The sequence below is a fragment of the Neodiprion fabricii genome, chromosome 1 (genome assembly GCF_021155785.1).
Source record: "Neodiprion fabricii isolate iyNeoFabr1 chromosome 1, iyNeoFabr1.1, whole genome shotgun sequence".
NCBI lineage: Eukaryota > Metazoa > Arthropoda > Insecta > Hymenoptera > Diprionidae > Neodiprion > Neodiprion fabricii.
The window spans coordinates 159,486-181,280 of record NC_060239.1 but is presented as its reverse complement, the minus strand read 5'-3'; the positions used below and the strand labels follow the sequence as shown (position 1 = coordinate 181,280).

The following is a 21,795-nucleotide window of genomic DNA, read 5'->3' as shown; positions in this document are numbered from 1 at the left end:
GAGTTCCTTGGGGTCCAATTGGTCGGAAAGGAGTCATACGAATCAATTCTGAGACGAAAAATTTTTTGGTCAAAAAAAAAGGAAGGTTAACCCCTTTGTATTTCTGGCGAAAATTTTCGCGATTTTCAAAAGTGCTGGAATAAATTTCTTCAGGCACTATTCCGACGTAATTTCGCGAGAGAAATTGATAGGGCGCAGTCCTAATACGCTGCGATCAACGCAACAAAAGTTACAGCCAAAAAACGAGAACCCGTGTTTCGACATTTTTCAGCAGGTGCTTTTTTCGTCGTAACTTCTCTTCCGTGGATGCCACGCTCCTTTTGCTGCGTTTTCTGAGTTCCTTGGGGTCCAATTGGTCGGGAAAGAGTCATACGAATCAATTCTGAGACGAAAAATTTTTTGGTCAAAAAAAAAGGAAGGTTAACCCCTTTGTTATTATGGCGAAAATTTTTACGATTCTGAAAAGTGCTGGAATCAATTCTTTCAGGCACTATTCCGACGTAATTTTGCGAGAGAAATTGATTGGGCGCAGTCCCAATACGCTGCGATCAACGCATCGAAAGTTGCAGCCAAAAAACGAAAACCTGAATTTTCGACATTTTTCAGCAGGTGCTTTTTTCCTCGTATCTTCTCTCCCGTTGATCCCACGCTCCTTTTGCTGCGTTTTCTGAGTTCCTTGGGGTCCAATTGGTCGGAAAAGAGTCATACGAATCAATTCTGAGACGAAAAATTTTTTGGTCAAAAAAAAAGGAAGGTTAACCCCTTTGTATTTTTGGCGAAAATTTTCGCGATTTTCAAAAGTGCTGGAATAAATTAATTGTGGCACTATTCCGACGTAATTTTGCGAGAGAAGTCGATTGGGCGCGGTCCCAATACGCCGCGATCAACGCATCGAAAGTTACAGCCAAAAAACGAAAACCTGAATTTTCGACATTTTTCAGCAGGTGCTTTTTTCCTCGTATCTTCTCTTCCGTGGATGCCACGCTCCTTTTGCTGCGTTTTCTGAGTTCCTTGGGGTCCAATTGGTCGGGAAAGAGTCATACGAATCAATTCTGAGACGAAAAATTTTTTGGTCAAAAAAAAAGGAAGGTTAACCCCTTTGTTATTATGGCGAAAATTTTTACGATTCTGAAAAGTGCTGGAATCAATTCTTTCAGGCACTATTCCGACGTAATTTTGCGAGAGAAATTGATTGGGCGCAGTCCCAATACGCTGCGATCAACGCATCGAAAGTTGCAGCCAAAAAACGAAAACCTGAATTTTCGACATTTTTCAGCAGGTGCTTTTTTCCTCGTATCTTCTCTCCCGTTGATCCCACGCTCCTTTTGCTGCGTTTTCTGAGTTCCTTGGGGTCCAATTGGTCGGAAAAGAGTCATACGAATCAATTCTGAGACGAAAAATTTTTTGGTCAAAAAAAAAGGAAGGTTAACCCCTTTGTATTTTTGGCGAAAATTTTCGCGATTTTCAAAAGTGCTGGAATAAATTAATTGTGGCACTATTCCGACGTAATTTTGCGAGAGAAGTCGATTGGGCGCGGTCCCAATACGCCGCGATCAACGCATCGAAAGTTACAGCCAAAAAACGAAAACCTGAATTTTCGACATTTTTCAGCAGGTGCTTTTTTCCTCGTATCTTCTCTCCCGTTGATCCCACGCTCCTTTTGCTGCGTTTTCTGAGTTTCTTGGGGTCCAATTGGTCGGAAAAGAGTCATACGAATCAATTCTGAGACGACAAATTTTTTGGTCAAAAAAAAAGGAAGGTTAACCCCTTTGTATTTCTGGCGAAAATTTTCGCGATTTTCAAAAGTGCTGGAATAAATTTCTTCAGGCACTATTCTGACGAAATTTCGCGAGAGAAATTGATAGGGCGCAGTCCTAATACGCTGCGATCAACGCAACAAAAGTTACAGCCAAAAAACGAGAACCCGTGTTTCGACATTTTTCAGCAGGTGCTTTTTTCGTCGTAACTTCTCTTTCGTTGATCCCACGCACTTTTTGCTATGTTCTCTGAGTTTCCGGTGGTCCATCTAGTCAGGAAAGGGTCATTTGAACCGAATCTGAGACCAAAAATTTTGCGGCCAAAAAACTAAGAAAAAGTCAGGCTAACCCTTCTGCAGTTTTGGTGAAAATTGTTGCGATTTTGAAAAGTGCTGGAATAATTTCATTATGCCACTATTCCGACGTAATTTAGCGAGAGTAATCGATTGGGCCCTGGCCGAATATGCCATCAGCTACTTCAATTCACTTCGTCGTTCACTCTATTTACGCACCCATCCAATTGATAATCCCAGATTTGTAAAGCCTCTGAATAACAAAGTTATTGAGACCCATTGACCAAACGATGTGTGTTTCGATGCGCGTCATCTGATCGTCACTTCGATACACATTTTCATGGACGAATTTTTCCGCCAAGGGCGTGGCACTAAACCGACACGACCGAAATTTGGCCACTGCTGGCGCGCGAATTTTGATCCACGAGCCACCACACCGTAGTTGGACTCTGAAATGAGGTAATGTACGCCATTTTCAGCGTGCTACGTTATTAGAGAAATAATGATTTATTTACAATTTTCAGAATATTGTCAATTCTAGGACGTATAATTTGAAACATTATACTCGTAAGCATTAAACATTAGCTTTTAATTTAAAACACTCATCCGAAGTATGTACACAAGTTTCACATATTATACTTATTGACTTATAAAACTACTTTATATTTTCATATACGGTTGTAGTATAATTACAAGGGGGAAAAAGATATTACAAAATGTACAAGAAGATTAAAATCACTCTTATGATATAGTATAAGTAAAATAAACAGATCTTCGTCGTATAAGATAGATAATGTTAATAATTAATAGTCTGATGTGTTATACGCATATGCGCTCACTGCGACTCTGCAATAGTACCGCACTGACTTTCCAAGTATTCTTATCACAAACATAGGATAATATATAAATTATCTTACACAAACATACAAGCTCTCAAAAATTATTTCCTCAAAGTGTTATATATCCGTTCATGATTATATTTTCATGATTCAAGGCACATTTCCGTGTTATAATTCACAGTTTCTTAACGTTGGAATAATGAATTTATTGTTAAAAATTTCGGATGTGGAGAGTATTTATGAAAATATGAAGATATGAATACCAACAATACGTAAGGAAAAAAAATATTCATGACACGGTGTATGATATGTATTTTCAATATTGTTCTTACTGGTCAAATACCACATTCATGTCTCATCAGGTTAATAAAAATTCGATCAGAGACTCTTCTATAGTACGATAATAGTATACTTCGCTTCGGGAACAATCTGTTTACTTGAATGTTTATATTGTTCGAGGTGCGTTATTATAGGTAATTGTATTTGGTTAATTCGGGGCATACAAGGCAGGCGGAACCTTTACTTTACAGATCTAGATGCAATGACAATAATATTTAGTTACCATCAAAATAATCAGATGTACGAAATCTTCAGGTCAGTTTCAAGAGAATAAGTCTTTATCCAAGAGAATTATGCAGAATCCTGTCTGCAATATTTATAATTAATATGTGCCATTTCTTATTTGCTTTTATTTCGGTTTCTCTCCTCTTTTACTGTACATAGTACATACGTTGCTATTCTCTGATTAATTATGGATCAATTGTTAACATGACATTCCCAAAAATTGAAAGGGAGATTCACGTCAAGTGCATTAGTCACCTCTTTGGATTTATTTTGTCAATTATGCATATCCATAGTCCGCAGAGAGTTAGATATTGAGGCAAAAAATATTTTTATTATAGTAATAAAAAATTTATTAGAAATATTTACCATTTAAAAATTGTGCAATTGTTTCGGAATATTTAATTACTCCGTTGTTGATCATTTCAGACCAAAACTTTAGTGCTTCATTTAATATTTAAAAAAAATATTAATTCAGATGGATAGCAATCTTCAGTCATTTATTATATTTTACAATTCATTTTTCAATCATGACACCAGGGTTGCAAATTTTTTAATGAAAAAGTAATGCATTAACCATCACTTTTTCAATTCATAATGGAAATAATTTAATGTAACCATTAGTTTTTCATTAAAAAATTTGTAACCCTGCATGACACATTCATTGTCAATGATAGTAGAAAAATGAAAAATACAGATTGAAAAATTATTCTAAGGCATAAGTTTAAAAAGTTAACTGTCTCTGAAGAATTTGGTGATTCAACTAATAAATGACCTGGTGTAACTCAGAAACATATGCAAAATTAAAGAAATGTCTGAGAGGTGACTGATCCACTTCACTTGGAATGTCCTGATGCAAATAACATAGTTCAAGCACTGCACAGTATTCCTACATTCAATAATTTCAGCAAAATGAATAAATATTTTGCAAAATTTTCATTATTACTGGTATTGATGTGATCAAAGCCAGGTGAATATGATGCCATTGTTTGCATTAAACTTTGGGTCGTATCAGTTTTAATAATGCTTTACTCGCGAGTACACCACTGCATATACCGGAAGGATTAGAGAAAATGATGTATGTAATGATGCATGATGTGTTGAAAGGTGAACAAAGAATATCGAATCCAGTTTCAATGTAAAACTGCATAATACGTAATAAACACGCTATATCGGTTCCACGATATATACGATGAGAATATTAAATTAGCAGTAGGTATTGTCTATTTGATAAAAAAAAAGAAAATATTAAATTAGACCAATATAATTAGATATACGTATATGTATAAACCACATTATACTAATAATCTGCAATATCACAGTACTTGTTGAAACGTACTAAACATGTACTTTCCAATATGAAAGTCGATCCCAATGAAAGAAAATGGCAAGCAAAATATCTGCAAAATATATTTTATAGTAACATTTTGCCCAACCATGAGACACTACTATGTTTTCTTAACCATTCCCTAAACTTGACTTTTAAGAAGAGGCACAAGTTCATTTATAAGTCAAATTTGCGTTCAACTTAGAAAAGCAATTTTCTTTCGCATTATTCTTCAGTCCGATTAACACTACGGAGGTAAAAATATAAGCTAAGGTACATACAAAATGATGCGGAGTGACTTATAAGTGAACAGATATAATTTTGTTTCGATAAAATTTGGACAATTTATCAGCGTTGAGGTAAGGGTTGCAGTCTCACCTTACACAAAGCCTAATGTCATACATATACAGGACCTTGATTGTCATTGTCATCCAAACTAATCCTACTGGGATATGCAGGTCCCCCACCGTCATCAAAAAATCGTCTGAATGTGAATTCGAAGAATCCGTGAAACTGTTTTCCATTGTCCAACATTTCATCAGACTTGTTGGAGTCAGATGACTCGGAATTACGCAATTTTTCAGGATCCACAGGGTCGAAGTTACTCGTATCGGTCGGGTACTGTATGCGAGGTATGTGAGGTGCCACTTGACGGCGTAAGCCTTTGTCAAAATCAATGTTTGAAAAGAAAGGATGACTTTTCACCTCATCTGCATTTTTTCCTAGGCGACGGTCAGCTCCTACGCAGAGTTTTAAAATTAAATCCATTCCCTCTGATGATAGATTTGCTTCTTTTGGGATATCCAGCGTAGTTTCCCAATTTATAACCTAAATAAAGTAGTCCTTAGAGTTAATTCCATTTTCATACTTACAACAGGTGATCAATTTCGTATCAGCTTTTGCCATAGGTAAAATAAATTATCTTACAAACCTTGTGTTGCGTTTCTGCTGGGCTATTTGCCAGAAATGGTGGATGGCCTACCAACATCTCATAAAGAATAACACCCACACTCCACCAATCGCACAGCTGAGTATATCCCGTACGTTGTAGCACTTCAGGGGCAATGTAATTTGGTGTACCAACTAGAGAATGTGCCAGGCATCGTTGATGTTCCCTTCGTCGCCGCCGTTCCAGTGGTTTTAGCTGATTACACCTGCACTCATTATTCCAATCATCTGTTGGGTCCATTGAGTCCTGCTTACCATGACCTGAAGGAATGCGAATTGATCTTCATATGAAATATGCCTTCTCAATGACAAGGGGCAAATATTCCGTTTCGATAATTGCAAGTATTAAGCAGTATTGTGGATATCACAAACAATTTCAATAAAGTTGTGAAAATCAATAACCTGATTAAGGATATCGAAATTTGAAGCAGTTTATAAATGATATAAACCAATAGTATGACCAATCTATACGTTAACTGAAAATGTATAATAATGGTAACCCCTGGGTTAATATTCGTGACGATACAGTGATCTGAATGGTCCCAGAGATAATTTCTTTTTCTGGCAACAGATAAGATTCTATGAGATCTGATTGTAAATAAATTGGCGACTGCAGAAAACTGTAATTTTAACCGTGCCCCTCAACTCTCCCTCTTGCCTAGTCGACTAAAACCGGTAAGGCCAGTAACTTTTTTCAACATTCTTCCATCATCGATTCGGATAAAAAGTATCTGATTCAAGAAGAAAAGTGCCGTACCATTTTGTTGATAATACTTGGAGTTGTGAGTCCAGCGAAAGCCTGTGCACAGTCCAAAGTCTGTAAGTTTTATATGGCCGTCTCGATCGATCAGAATATTATCTGGTTTGATATCCCTATGAATAAACCCCATTTTATGTACACTTTCTACAGCACAGGTTAACTCTGCTATATAGAATCTTGCCAGAGGCTCTTCGAATATCCCAAGTTTAATCAATAATGACATCAAATCCCCACCGGGTATGTAATCCATAACAAAATACAGATTATCCTTGTCTTGGAACGAATAATACAACTTGACAACCCATTCATTATCAGCCTCAGCCAATATGTCACGTTCAGCCTTCACATGAGCTACTTGATTGCGGTTCAGTACATCGGATTTTCGCAATGTTTTCATGGCATAGAACTGATTGGTATCAAGTTTTCTGACAAGCGTCACTTCTCCAAAGGCACCAACACCAATAGGCTTGATCTTCGTAAACATGGACTTATCCATTTTAGCTCTCTTAAGTCTGATATAGTTTGATTCTTTTTGAGACAACATCTTCCGCATTTGACACTGTGCTTCAGCACTTAGACCTATCTTGGCCATTTCCGTTTCTAATTGAAGACGCCGATACAGTCTTTGCTTGTGAGATTTTAGTACATTCTCCACGTGTTGTTCCATAAAGAATTTAAATGCTTGCGGAGAATAGTTGCGTACTTTACAATCTCTTCGCTCCTCCTCTTTTTCTTTGCTCATATGCTTTCGCTCTGGTATAGGAGACTGGTGTTTAATTTTGTATGAAGGCAGTGAAGGTCCGCTCTTGGCTCCGCTTCCATTCGGAAGAGAAGGATGATTATTGTTGTTGCGAGAAGAGACGGATGATGACGCAGTCGGTGGAAGCGGAGGTGACTCTGTTGGATGTTGACAATTTTCGGCAGGGGAAAACTTTCGCTGAAGCGGAGGATGATGAGCAATGGGGGACGATCGTGGAGCAGACCCGCTTTCTACCGTTGAAATAGCAATTGAATCTTCGGTCACTGTACCATAGGGGGGTGGGGGCAGAGGATGATGCATCCCACGCTGGGCTGCCAGAGCCTGCATGGTTGTGGCGTAGCTGGGGGGCTCTGTTGTTGGTACACCGACTGGAACCCCCACACTCATAGAACTGGCTGGTGTCGCACAAACGCTGTTAACAACAGGTGGATAGGCTGGAGGTGGCTGTTGGAGTTGTTTTTGCTGTATAGATGAGGCGTAGGAAGGAGGTGGAGGGGGTGTGTTCCCACTTGTCGTAGAAATTGGTTGTGGGGAAGTTGGCGCTATGGCTGTCTGCAGAACAGGTTTTTGTACTTGTGTACTTTTGACTGACTGCATAATAATAGGGGGCTGAGTTTTTGCCTGCCGGGCACCCCAAGCCTGCAGCGGGGTTGGTCTGGCCATAGAAGTTTGAGTGCTCGGTGGGATTGTTGACACTGTGATAGGGCTGGGTGAGCCAGTTGATGTAGGCCCTGAATATATCCCTGAAGATGGGCTCTTGCGATAGTCTTGCTGAGACTGCGTCGGACTTTGACGATTTTGTATGGAAGCACTGTAAGACGGTGGCTGAACAGGCCCAGCTGAGGACGACGAAACTATGGGATATGGTGGAGGGGGTTCAACCTGAGAACTAGTCACGCTGTTCCCTGATTGGTAAATGCTGAGAGCTTGTATTTGTTGTGATAGTTGCTGTTGTACTTGAGGTCCGTTTTGAACTATCATTGGCTGACGACCACTTGAGCTGTTGTTTGTAGATGCAACAGGGCTTGTGCCCCTTTGCGGCGTATTTACAGATCCGGAAATAGAGGCAGAGTTTCCTGGTACAGCTGGAGGTGGACGAGATGGTACGACAGGTGCCGGGGACATTCGCTTCAGCATTTGTTGCATGTTGGTGGGTACGTTGGACTGGTTGTAAGAAGCATGTGGGGGTGGGGGTGGCGGGGGTGTGGAGCTGCATCTTGGTGGGGGTGGTGGGGGTGGTTCTCTTTCGGTGAAATTGCTTGGCGAGTATTGTCTGCTCAGCTGAGGATGTGGACTAAGCTCTGTTAGCCGGGGACTATCTGATCGGGAACTTCCTGCACCACTGTCTAAAGCAGGACTGCCACGTTGTAGGCTGAGCTCACGCTCCAAGCTTGGTTTTCTGATAAGCTTGGTGTTCAGTTTGGCGAGTCCGTTAAGAGACTCTCCCTGAGCTTGCTTTAAAAACTCAATAGCTGCATCCAGCCGCCAACCTGCTAACTTCAGTGCACGCAAGCCTGTCTCCTACAGATGAAAACGCATGTTTCAGGGTCGATTTACAGTGACCATAAATAATTAGCTATAGTAGTATAAGAGAGACGTCAAAACTCGTTATTTTTGATACCTCCGAATAGCCCATAGCTAGCAATTGGGCTAATGCCTGCCGCTGATCAGGCTTGTCTGCTGTAGATCCCGAAGCAGCTGATAATCCACTGAGACCAGATGCCGAACTAACGCCACTTGTTGTTGAAAGTGTAGATATTGTGCTAGCGGCACTAGAGCCCACCTCACCAGTGCCTCCAATATTAGCAAAAGGAAGCAAGGAATTGCGGATTTCAGCTAGTGCCTTCTGATGGTAACCGGAGCCTCGAGTGCTCGATTTGCTGACCGCAGGTGGATTCATAGTGGCCCATGCTAGGCCCACCAGGACCTAGCTTCGTTCCAACCCTGGCATGTGGAAACCTGGGTCATCAACCACGTATGAAGTTTTTGATCTTTTAGACAGGTTGATACATACCAATGAAAATAATTGTAAGTTTATTTTATCAATTGTGTTGAATAAGTATTGGGACATTTTTAAAAGCTTACACTAGATTTGACTAACAACACATTTAGTTATCAGATCGTCATATAGATTAGGTGGGCCAATCTACTTAGAAATGATGGTAGAACATATGCTGCACAACCAAGTGTAAATTAAGCTTTGATATCCCTTCTTTGAGATACTTATATCTTTTGTGCTAGGCACCCGTAATGTAAGGTAGGTTTAAAATGCTATGATAATGATCAGCATCAAATAGTAATTACTACAGAGATGGTGATGTTTCGAAGATATAAAGGTATTTTGAATAGATGTCATACACCAATTTCATTCCTGAGGCTTTACCGATGTGATAACAACCTTCGTCAGATGCTGCAATGATTTATTTATTATTATAGTTATCCTTATAATCAAAATATAAGAAAGCTCTGAAAGGAAATTACACTACTATTTGTTAGATGTCTTGAAAACCAAGGACACCATTATTTTAGCGGTCTTTGTGATGAATCCCAAAATGAACAGTTTTACTAATTGTTAAAGTTACTCAAAACCTTATTTCATTTTTTCTGTGAGTCACTTACAAACGTATACATTTAGGCAAAATGTATGATTCTATTTGTTTATTTGGATTCTTTATATTATAATTTAAAACAGTAAGTTCTGATGATTATACAAGCAGAACTCATCAGTACGGAGATGATGTCGAGTCAACTGAAATTTTTTGACCACTGTAGTTTCAGGGATTGCATCATTAATGTCCATTCAATAACTTGAATAATGTAGGTATGTTGCTCATCACAGGAAACTAAACATCAGTAATTCAGTTCTTGACAAGTCCATGTTTGCAACATAAAGCTGCAACGCAGACTTATATGATATCATAAATATATACTTTCCGGGATCATTAACAGGACCAAATATTTTTGATACTTTGTCATTGCCTGCGACTGCTTTGGTGGTTTGCCTGCAGATATTTGTTAATGTATTGCGGAAAATGTCACAGTGAGAAATGGATTTGAAGTTATCATAAATTTTGTAATTCAAATTTTATCTTTGTATTGAAATGTTATGTTTGGAAAACCGACTCGGCATTTCAAAGTGTAACACTTATTTTGTCTCAGCACAACCTTCTATCATTGCAAGTAGGGAAAAAAAACCATTGCGTTGCAAGGCACAGAATTTTGTAGTTTACACAATTCTGGTTGTGCTTTGTGAGTTCTCAAGAATTCCCAATTCGACGGAAAAAACTGTTAGAAATCAATTTTCAGCCAATAAGTTTTTCAGCTATAAAAATTGCAAACTCTTTTGATGTTTGACAAAATCTTGACCAATTTTGACCAACGTTAGAATTAATTGTTTCATATGCTATATCGATGTCACTTTGCAAAGGAAAACAGTTGCAAATGTTCTGGAGTCACTGCAATTAATGATTCAAAAGATACTGGGTTTGCGTGAGACTTTCTTTCAAAAGGTTACGACAATTTGAATCCCGTTTCAGTTCTATTTTGTATTGTAAATAATGTAGTTCAATTCAAAGTAAAAACGCATTATCTTTGTACATGTGTAGTTGGTATGGTCCAAATGTGAATCGCATTTGCGGTGTTCTCAAGACTATGATAGTGAAAAACTTTCAAATCGAATTGACTATTTATTTGGCGACCACCTTCGATTGACGGAATATTATAATAAGATGGTTTTATTTATGATATAACAGACCCAAAAGAATCATACAACATTAGGGGTTTTCTCTCGAGCGTGTATTTTATGGAAGAAATGGAATAAAATTTTTGACCGATCATTCAATTGAACAGTAGAGTTAAAGATTCTCGAACTTGTCACAAGTAATGACAGACGTATGCAAGATTCACGATATCCTCGAGTTTCATACACAGCTGTGGCATAATTTCATATGCAACTTACATTTTTAATTTCATTCTAGTAAAATTTTTAATCATAAAAGCGATGGACATGGTAAATAAATCATTATAGCATCTGACAAGATGCTTGCTCTCAGGTGCTAAGAATTGATGATATAATTTGACAGTTTAAACCTGTTCAACAACCTGACAAAACAACACCAGCATGCATGTATGTGCACAAATGGTATAGAAAAAATTTAAATAAAGTAATTACTATATGAGATCAAAGTAAAGAGGCTAATAGGACTTTCAAATGGTTATAGACATAACGCTATGGATATTCGCATAGAAAGTGACTGAACACGAGTCACGCTGAGGTTACACTAGAGTATGGTAAGATAAGGATATGCTTTGCCTCTGTTATACAACCGCTCGATTTTATATGAATTGTTATATTCCGTTGCTATCTGAAACTCGAGCACACAAATGAGGTATGAATCATGCTTCTAGTTCCTATCGCCCTCAGAAGGTTAGAATACGAGTTTCACTTGACTTTGTCAAAGTTTAGGATGTTTTAGTAGGAATGGTATATGACTCCTGTGTGACTTCAGCATGACTTGCATGCTGTTATTTTGTCATATCAATATCAACAGCTAAGTATAAATAGAACTTGTTAAACTTCGATTAGATTTACACTGAGGACACATCACGAATTAAATATTAAATGATGAGTGTTATACTTGTTGCAGAGGTAAAATGTGTAAAACTTAATCATGAATTTTCGTGTACACAAAATCCATAATGAAAATATACATTCTCTCCTGCGATGCTTTGATCTCCAGACGAAGAGTAGTACAACTCCTAACGGAAGTAATGACAATGATGATACTGACGATGATGATGACGCTAATAAGAATAAGAATGGTAGATTTTATAAACAATGATGTAGAGTTACTAATGCTTACCAAACAAATAAGGCTAGCTAGTATTGTAATTCCTTAATGAAATCCTTCGCTGACATGGCAGTATTCAACACCAATGGTTTATTTTTCAGCACTATTAAGAGGCACAATGGTAAGAAATTCTTGTGTACCAGTTTGTTGCCGATCACTGTACGTGGAATTTGGTACTTGAATTCACTTCACTGAACCAACTGTCAATCTGTCACTCTTGAAAATTTTAAAGGCTTACGATAAGATTCATTTGGAGGGTTGTAATTATTTGCAAAACTGGCTGCACCAAAGAAAATCAATCTCCAATAGGAGTGGCAAGTTACAGAGCGCAAGTTGTGCACACCATTGTAGCTATATGTATTATTTAATTTTCTAGTTGAATACAGTTTCAAAACGTTGAGGGGATATTATTTCACTGACGAGTACGAAGTGCTAATATTTTATTACTGAAATGAAACAATTTCAATAAATTGTATATAAAGACATACATACACCACACTACCGAATTAGAGACTCGGTAATTTGCGAATTGATCGCCGATAACGACTAATTGTTTATGCCGCTTGTTAGTAGCCGTGCGTAGATTCTTTTGTAAAATATATAAAACCTCTTACTCAAGAATATCTTGATATAAATTCCTTTAAACCGAGAGTGATGCCAGCTGAGGATCGAGAGCATATTCCGTAGTCACATTATAATAGGGTTTATAGGCCGGACCAGAAATAATTATAGAACGTTGGAGCAAACACTTTACAATGAAGAAAATAATTGAAACTGAGAAAACTTCGTCGAAATCATAAAAGCGATAACAAAGAAAGATACAGCCGTAAATTACTAAAGTGGCTGGCAGCCATTTTGAAGTGCCACATTCCTTCACTGACTTGACAATCTTTTTCACAATTTCTAGTACGTATATACATACACAAATTGTATATCAGCATTCCGTATTACAAATATTCATTGCAGTCGAAGTTGCAGTTATTTTTAACTATTTATAAGAACGATTCTTCGAAGGGCTTAACTCTATATCCAACAAATATGAAAGATTCATTGAACTGGCATCAATATCGGCGCTACTTTCGAATCATTTAAGGCTGGTAAGCTATTCCATTTGAATTCAACGGTTTAACTGGGTATCGGTTGTAAATCATAGATTTACGCATGCTCTGGATGAAATTAAATAGTATGCATTGGCAGATGCATCAAATTTACGAAAATAGGTATCCAATTCATGAAAGATAGAGACCGTGAGGGGCCTGGCGGAGCCGAACTCCACAGGCGTTGACTTTACAATACGCTCATGTCAGAGATTACCAACCTCGGATTACATCGCGTGACCGCTTTTTGGTGCACCAAGTTCGGGTCTGCTCGGGGGTAACTTCAGGCTTCTGCATTATCGTCGCTCTTACCATGGTTACTCGGTGAACCACACACAACTGGGTTTGTTCGTGCTAGCAACAGTTTCTACACTTTTTACACCTTCGATCACTATATATTGTTAAAGTAGGAAAGTATGTGAAGGTGCAGGAAGCATTGGTAAAAAAAAAAAACTTCCTACCATTACCGATTTAATCATCATTGTAATCCTCATGAGTGAGTCGATAAGTGTGGGCACTGCTGTTACCGCCGGACTCTTGCTTGATTTCAAAAGATTACCCATGGCCGTCTGTGTTTACCAATCATTTACCAATGTGAGTCTACGTATGTATGTATGTACATGCAATGCCTATGCATACTGCATTGCTCTCCGGACAGAGTGAAGCCCATGTGGACCCCTTGATCTGGACCTCGAGCAGGCTAAGATAATATATATGTTATTTTAGTTGGTGGAAGGTACCCGCATCTAAGATGATATATATTATCTTACCCGTATCGCCCTATTGCAGCGCCTCTAACGGCTTAGAGGAAAAACATTACGCGTACGTGTAGCGTTAGTGAAGATGTGATTGCGTTAGTATTGTCGGTGTGATGACGCGTTGCTACAATCTTTGGGTAAACGTTGGGTAACGAACGAACATTTTTCCAAAGATGCCAATTTATTGTGACGTCAAATTATGTTACAATAACAAATATATCAAAAATCAAAGCATAAATAATGGAGGACGAGTGACGTTTTCGCGTTGCTGAAAAAAGAGCAACTGTATGTAAGTATGAATATATAACCTCGCTTTCACGGGAATGTTGTGGGTCTCCACGTATCTTCGTATATTATGAAAACAAATGTACATCATGATTTTTCATAATACAGGCGCAAAAAATGGCATGAGTTCATCCGAGCCAAGAATCCGAACCGGCAAGATTTTCGTGTATGTAACAAACACTGAGCCAAAATATATCTGGAAAAAATATCTACGATGTTTACTAACGCGTGATGCAGTTCCAACATTGAATGGACCTGTTGACGGTAATCATCGCCAAGAACAGCTGCATACAGAGTCTAAGGATCTGCAAATTTCGGCTCAAACAAGCTGTGTTGCGATAACAGGTAAAACAAATCAGTATCATTGGCTCTTGCAAACAAATGCAAGCATTTGTTTTTGCATTTACATTAAAATTTTACTTATATTGAAAAATTTAATTCCAGACCAACCACATGTCAGTGGAATTCCATTGGATGATGTCATACCCTCAAAAGATGGACATTCGACTACGCTGTATAAGGAAAACAAGAACCCAGATATTCGTGGTAAGATTGTAAAAAAGTATTGATAGGAAAATCAGCGAATGAATTTGTACATACATTTAATTTAATTAACTGGAAGTTCGCTCAAAATTCAAGAGCAGGAATTTTCTGCAAATTGTACAGTTAGTTAAAATTGACATTTATTTTCTATTTATATTTACTATTTACAACCTATACACAATTGATATTCAAAATAAGCGTTCACTATACATATAAATAACCAAATCTGAACTTCCGAGTTATACAATCACTATGTTTTGTACAAAACTTGAAAATGAATTGAAATAAAATATACAAAATCACCAACATTAATGGTTCTATATGATAAAGGCAATGACCCTTTCAGTTCTTTGTTAAGCCTTTTGTCATATGTTAGCATATTCATTTATATTCTCAAATTGTCTGGGTTGATATAGGTACGCCAGTTATAAGATCTTCTACAGATGTTTACACAAGAGACACATTTTATGTAACCGTTATTTACGATACAGTATTATGTACCGATATAGATTTTTATTAAGATTTGACATCATTGTTTACGTTTTTTAAATATAAGTACTTATTTTGATGTTACGTACTGAAGATTAACTATCTAAATATATAATTTCGATACAATTCGTTTGATTTTTTGCCATTTATTTCATTAATTTTGTCTTATACTAAATTCACGTCACATTCATAGAAGAAATGTGTATGTACGATGCTTACTTTATGTTTGTGTCTACGCAAACATATGTATAGGCTACCAGATTTGGAGGAAAATATGAGCTGGTTCTATAATAACAGCGTTGACTGAAGAATTCATTGCAAAAAATTTATAATGAGAAGTATTAAGGGGGGAAATCACAGTAAAATTTTCAATTTTTCGAAAAAAAAATTTTTCGCTTAAAAGGTGCTTTAGGGTCTTAAAAATAATATACCAAATGATGAAATACGGCAAAAGTGTCTAAGTGCCCAAATTTTCCATTCTGCGGTAACACCTCTCAGGTATGCTCTGAGCGCCTTTTGTGATCCCGGCGCGCGGTGTAATTTATGACTATGGGTGCAGGTATGACGGCAGTCCATAGAGAACAAAGTGCCCTCCGAATAGTCTAGAATTTTAAGAATGCCTATAGGGGTCACTATATGTAATAAACATACGAACAAAACACGTGTGGCGTCAGTGATGAGAAATTTCTTGCGTTGAATACAACGCGTTTTCCTCGAAACCACTTTTTTTGAGCTCGCCGAAGACATAACTCGAGCAAATCTTTACCGATCGCCTGGAAATTTTGACAGTAGCTTCGAAATATCTTTCTCCACGGAGCTACATAGGATTTTTTATTTTATATGGCTTAGTTTCTTTTTATCGACGATTTTATGGCGTTTTTTTTGTTAAAAATTTAACTTTATTTTCAAACATGCACCATTTTGCGAAAAATAAATATATCGAAAAAATCCTACGTAGCTCGCTAGCTGTTGTTATATGAAAACTAAAAAATTTTGGTTTTTGGAGTTTACTTCTTAAGAAACGATTTGAGTTATAGGGCCCGGTACGGAAATTATATGAGGAGTAAAATCAAGTGTAACACGAAAACTTGAGGCGTTATAGAAAGAGACAAACATATATATTAAACGTGCAAATGAATGAGATGGAATACATTACACAGCGTATCCTATACTCGGGGTCTCCTCTTTGTGCGGTGCTTCGTAGTCTCACTGTGTTGTTCACTACCTCTGGTTTGAGAGTTGAATGTGTGCGTATGTTTGTACATGTGTGTTGTGTGCCTGCGTATGAATTTATAAGACGTGACGTTATCACGTGAAACTATTTGAAAATATGGAAGAAATTGATTTAGATGATAATGAAGAAGAATCCGAAAAACACATGGATGCGGTTAATTGGTAAGCTTATCGTTTACATTTATGAATAATATACATTTCAAATACGAACAACTAAATCTTTTATTCAGTGTTTTTAGTATTTTTGATTAATTAATTTAATATATTTTATATTTATATATTATTTTCATTACTTATATTAACCCTTAGCGGCACACATTTTTCCTTACTTACTATCGACTTGAATTTTGTACTCGGGGGTTTTTGGGGTCGCTGATTACGAATCTGCACTCAAAATTTGAAAATTCAATATGGTGGACCAAACGTGAAAAAACTCGTTTGACGAGAGCGAAAGTTGGTATCCGGGGGTTTTTGAAGTAGATGATTATAAATCCGCACTCAAAAGTTGGAAATTCAACATGGCGGATCCAATATGGCGGACCAAAATGCAGAAGTCGTTTGACGAGAGCGAAAATTAGTACTCGGGGGTTTTCGGGGTCGCTAATTACGAATCTGCACTCAAAAGTTAGAAATTCGAGATGGCGGATCCAATATGGCAGACCGAAACGCAAAAAGTCGCTTGACGAAAGCGAAAGTTGGCACTCGAAAGTTTTCGGAGTCGCTAATTACGAATCCGTACTCAAAAGTTAGAAATTCAAGATGGCGGATCCAATATAGCGGACCGAAAATGTAAAAAGTCGCATAGGGGAACGAAAGTTGGTACTCGGGTTTTTGCGGTCACTTATTACGAATATGCACTCAAAATTTGGAAATTTTTGAAGTGATATAAATAATCCGAATAAGTACATATGTGTTTGTTTCTCTTATCACTTTGGAAGATGCGTTCATTTACCCTCTTTTTCTATTCAATATATATCATAATTATCGTTCGTAAGGAGTAAACTCCAGTCGTGCGTCGGAGCTGACACACACACTTTTTTTTTTTCTTCCAGGTCAAAAATTAAGGAGTCTACGTCTTCGGCCGTCGACACGCTTTCAAAAATAGGCGCCTTGGGGCATATACTGCGCAGCCGCCATTTTTAAATATTTTTTATTGAAAAAATTACATTTTGTACTTTTTTAGTATTGCTATAAAACCTACTTTACAGATTTTCGATTGATACTTTCATTCAGCCAAAATTAATTCCCGAAAATATGCCTATTTTTTGTGTGCTACTGTGATTTCCCCCCTTAAGAATTTTTCAGTCAACGATAGTACACGTACATTCCGAATATGTCTACATTCCCCGGTTTAAAGGGAGCGCCAAAATCGTAGTGGGGGTACCTTACTTTTCCTCTGAGCCGCCAGAGCGTGGTGAAAATCGAGGTACGATTTTACATTGGATCTTATCGCCCGACGCCGCGTCATCCGACGCCCCGTGAAAATCCAGCCTATCCCATACTCTTTGATAAGGGTAACTGACTTTATAGTCTTCAGTCAACGGCGACAGTGACGGCAGTGAAATTACTCCAATGGAACACCAAAAATCACTAATGAAGCTGAAAGATACCGATCCAGAGTTTTATAAATTTTTAGAACAGAATGACACAAATTTACTAAACTTTGAATTGTCGGATGAGAATGAAGAAGACGACGAAGATGGCGAGAACAGCTATAGACATGTTCCAAATGCAAATCTGGACGTACGGTATTTTCACTTATACAAGATGTCTCAGTGGACATTGAACTTCCAAATTTTTCAGGAATTTTATTCTGCAATTTTATTGATCGCCTTGTCTATTTTTAAGCATCTGTTAGGTAGTCTTTTACGATATTGCAAGATAAAATTTCTAGATTGCCAGTGACGAAAGCGACTTCGAGGCTGAAGATGCTACCACGACCCAAGCTGTAGGACAACCTAGGAAAGTCACTTGGCAATTGCTGAAAACCTGGCAAACTAACATCAAAACTGATCGGTATGCTAAAAAGTCAACCAACGGATATAGAAATTAGTTTCGACTAAATCATGTTGTACAGATATTCTCAATGAATGTTTAACAACATCCAACTCAAGTTTTCAATAATTTCCAATCGCATGTCTTTCTAGTACTTCAGCAACTATCAAGTGTCTTACAGAGGCGTTGCATGCAGCACTCCTCAGTATTACTAGGGATCCAGAAACGTCTGTAACTTTGCCCTACAAGGTCGAGGGAAGTGCAAGTGGGTAAAACTGAGGAATTTCTCCAAAACATGTCTACTTACAAAAATTGCGATGTTTCGTAAAATTGTATTAATTCATAATGTTTTCTGCCACAGTATTCAATGGCATTGTACAATTATGTGTAATGGAACTTCCATTTGCTCTAAAGCAATTCCTAAACTTGACCGAAGATGCAAGATTTGAACCTCACCGAGCAAAGAAATTCGTCAAAGTGAAAAACGCATTAAAATATTATTTAAGAGACTTAATCAGTGTAAGTGTACCAGTTACCTCATCTTTAAACTAGTTTCCCCATCAACTGATGTCTTGAAAAATGGTCCGATGTTCAAATGTTGAAAAGTTGAAGAACCTGTTTGGTATTTCATGAAAGTTATCTGTAATCGAGTTACCAAAGCTAATGACTTTGTTTACTATCCCTTCAGATCTTGGAAAACGTGACGTCGTCAGATATTTTAACGATTTTACTTAAACACGTACATCAGATGTTACCCTACTTCCAATCATTTTCGATATTAATTAAGCATCTACTCAAAATATTGTTAAAATTTTGGTCAACAAATGAAGAAAGTGTTCGGGTCGTATCGTTCTTAAGTATATTACGACTAGCCACCACACAAAAGAACATGCAGCTCGAAACTCTCTATAAGGTAAAAGAATCAGTTATCTCCTTACAAAATGTAGATCAAATAAGACCCAGTAAATAAATACTTCATAATACTTGACATGTTCCAGACAATGTACGTTAAATATGTGGACAATGCAAAATTTGTATCTCCCTCCACATTGCCAGGCATTAATTTTACAAGGCGCTCCTTGGCTGAGATATATCTTTTGAACACAGATCTTTCGTACAAGCATGCGTTTCTTTATATTCGTCAACTAGCGATTCACTTGAGAAATGCGACAACTTTAAAACGGAAGGTAAAATTGACATTGTCAAGCATACTTGTAACACTTTTTTTCTGTTGTTTCAATATGAATTGTGTTCGCAGGAAAGTTTTCAAACACTGTACAATTGGCAGTTCATTAATTCCCTGCAACTATGGGCAGAATTGATTTCGATGTCTAAGCCTCAATCTGGTTTGCGGGATTTATTATATCCCGTGGTGCAGGTAATTTTTAATTATTTCGTTTCCAAATATTGCTCTATTTGCACTAGTCACCTGTTTACATATTCCTTTTATTATCCTAACTACCGAGCTCTTTATTCAATCGAGGCACTGCCTGTCGCGTGAAGTTGATATAAAATTGTTCTATTGTTAATTACAACTGTTACAGAAACTAATGTAAACATACAATATCAAATTAAAAATATTGTTACCCCTACTAATATACTTATCTCCGGAGTTACTACCTATTTTGCACCACTTTTCTTGATGTAGTACTAACCGGTAATCGGATACACAAGGCGTACCAATAATCAGTAACACAGTTCTCATTATTTTTCAGATTATTATTGGGACTATGAAAGCGATACCAACTGCGCAGTATTACCCACTGAGATTCCATTGCATATCGATGCTGATTAAGTTATCAAAGGGCACTGGCACTTTTATTCCAGTACTGCCATTCTTGCTAGAGGTACGAACACGACGCCTATGTTAACAACCTAACAAATTATAGAAACCCTATTGCCTACTCAGAACTGGGTTGTATCTACAGTAATTACTTCAAATCATTTCAGATACTAAACTCCCATGACTTCAACAAAAGGCATAAACAAGTTTCAATGAAACCTGTATCCCTTACCTGTATCCTTAGGTCCTCAAAGTCTCAAATGCAAGAAAACGGGTACACTGACATTGTGATGGAAACCATCTGTGAATTGATTCTTCAGAACGCCGCAAAGGACAGTCACTCCATAGCCTTTCCCGATATCTATGTGCCATGCATTGCGCAGGTATGGATTTTTACTTTTTATCTGCAGTCTCTGATACAGCTTGTGATAGGTAGTTAAGTCATTACTTCAACTCAAACACATGTCTGTTGATTTGTTTCAGCTGAAAAAATTCTTAAGCATATGCCGTGTAGCCAACTATTGCCGAAAAATTAAACAGCTTCTCGAAAAACTTCAAGAGAACGCCACACACATTGAAAAATCAAGATCTCGAATCGTTGTAAACCTGAGCGATACAGCACAAATTCAAAATTGGGAAAATAACATAAAAGCAGCGGGCACCCCTCTGACACAATTCTATGAGTCGTGGATTAAAGTTCACGAGTCCCTTAAACTAAAAACTCTAACGCAGAATGACGAAATCGCAGAGTACAACTTGCCTACGCTGAAAAGATCTAAGAAGCAAAAAATTTCCATACCACAGGAACAGGATGAATCTGAGGAAGATATTCTCAGTAACAACAATCACCACTCAACGAACGGTGATTCTGCAAAAAAAATAAAAACGATTGCAACGACTAAAAGTAAAAAACTGATGGGACATCCAAGGATCAATAAAAATGTGGCTGTTGATACGGTAATTCCCAGTGAGGATACGGACATCGTTCGCAACATGACAATAAGTGACTGGGACTGAATAAATCTTATCGGTGTTTCAGAATGTTTTTATATTCTTTGAATTGAAAAACATATCAATAATAAATTCGTAGTAACTGTTGTTATTTCGAACCTATTGCATCATTATTGTTCATTTTAATTTTACAGCTCGTATCATGCGTATATGTATAGACGGATACGTATGTCACATACTGCTCCAATACATCTGCAAATTTGACCGAAAGCCTAGTTTATGCATGTTTTTTCGAGAATATTTAATATTATTATTGATCACCGTAGAGTAAATGGTAAAGAGAGAGAGAGAGAGATTGAGCAATAGGAATGCCGATAGTAGTAAGAAGGAAGAAAAAGAGAAAGAGGAGGGCGGTACAAGTGTGCAGATCCAGGTACGTACATTCGACCGTTTACATTATATTAGGTATAAATATACGCCATATATGCGCGCGTGCGTACGCGTTCGTAGGTGTGTATTAGCTCGCATTCGAGCCTGTGTGTATTCATACAATGATTATACATATA

General features: G+C 37.5%; 4 protein-coding genes across 6 annotated transcripts; 3 read left to right on the top strand and 1 right to left on the bottom strand.

The window, feature by feature from the left end:
* Window positions 1-2,534: 2,534 nt before the first annotated feature.
* On the bottom strand, window positions 2,535-13,379 carry LOC124188128 (serine/threonine-protein kinase Warts). 2 transcript variants are annotated; one of them, XM_046580547.1, is made up of 6 exons: window positions 12,710-13,379; window positions 12,108-12,541; window positions 8,867-9,204; window positions 6,483-8,766; window positions 5,709-5,986; window positions 2,535-5,605 (listed from the first exon to the last, which is right to left on the bottom strand). In XM_046580547.1, the coding sequence occupies exons 3-6, from the start codon at window positions 9,143-9,145 to the stop codon at window positions 5,174-5,176; spliced, it is 3,273 nt and encodes a 1,090-aa protein (XP_046436503.1). In that variant the 5' UTR covers window positions 9,146-9,204; window positions 12,108-12,541; window positions 12,710-13,379; the 3' UTR covers window positions 2,535-5,173. The 2 variants fall into 2 exon arrangements, with proteins under 2 accessions (XP_046436503.1, XP_046436504.1); XM_046580548.1 differs by having other exon boundaries at window positions 12,108-12,311.
* A 632-nt stretch (window positions 13,380-14,011) lies between these two features.
* LOC124188165 lies at window positions 14,012-15,571 on the top strand. 2 transcript variants are annotated; one of them, XR_006872250.1, is made up of 4 exons: window positions 14,012-14,239; window positions 14,344-14,401; window positions 14,473-14,580; window positions 14,680-15,571. XR_006872250.1 is itself a non-coding variant. In XM_046580658.1 (4 exons), exons 2-4 carry the CDS (start codon window positions 14,358-14,360, stop codon window positions 15,296-15,298), a joined length of 429 nt encoding a protein of 142 aa, XP_046436614.1. In that variant the 5' UTR covers window positions 14,016-14,239; window positions 14,344-14,357; the 3' UTR covers window positions 15,299-15,391. The 2 variants fall into 2 exon arrangements, 1 of the variants encoding a protein (XP_046436614.1); XM_046580658.1 differs by having other exon boundaries at window positions 14,016-14,239; window positions 14,344-14,580; window positions 14,680-14,781; window positions 15,195-15,391.
* A 2,363-nt stretch (window positions 15,572-17,934) lies between these two features.
* On the top strand, window positions 17,935-19,331 carry LOC124188161 (nucleolar complex protein 2 homolog). The gene is made up of 4 exons (XM_046580651.1): window positions 17,935-18,243; window positions 18,395-18,516; window positions 18,648-18,760; window positions 18,857-19,331. The coding sequence occupies exons 1-4, from the start codon at window positions 18,073-18,075 to the stop codon at window positions 19,045-19,047; spliced, it is 597 nt and encodes a 198-aa protein (XP_046436607.1). The 5' UTR covers window positions 17,935-18,072; the 3' UTR covers window positions 19,048-19,331.
* Window positions 19,332-19,384: 53 nt separating this feature from the next.
* Window positions 19,385-21,295, top strand: LOC124180162 (nucleolar complex protein 2 homolog). The gene is made up of 6 exons (XM_046565300.1): window positions 19,385-19,408; window positions 19,494-19,682; window positions 19,754-19,873; window positions 20,211-20,342; window positions 20,446-20,661; window positions 20,762-21,295. Exons 1-6 carry the CDS (start codon window positions 19,385-19,387, stop codon window positions 21,293-21,295), a joined length of 1,215 nt encoding a protein of 404 aa, XP_046421256.1.
* Window positions 21,296-21,795: the final 500 nt, after the last annotated feature.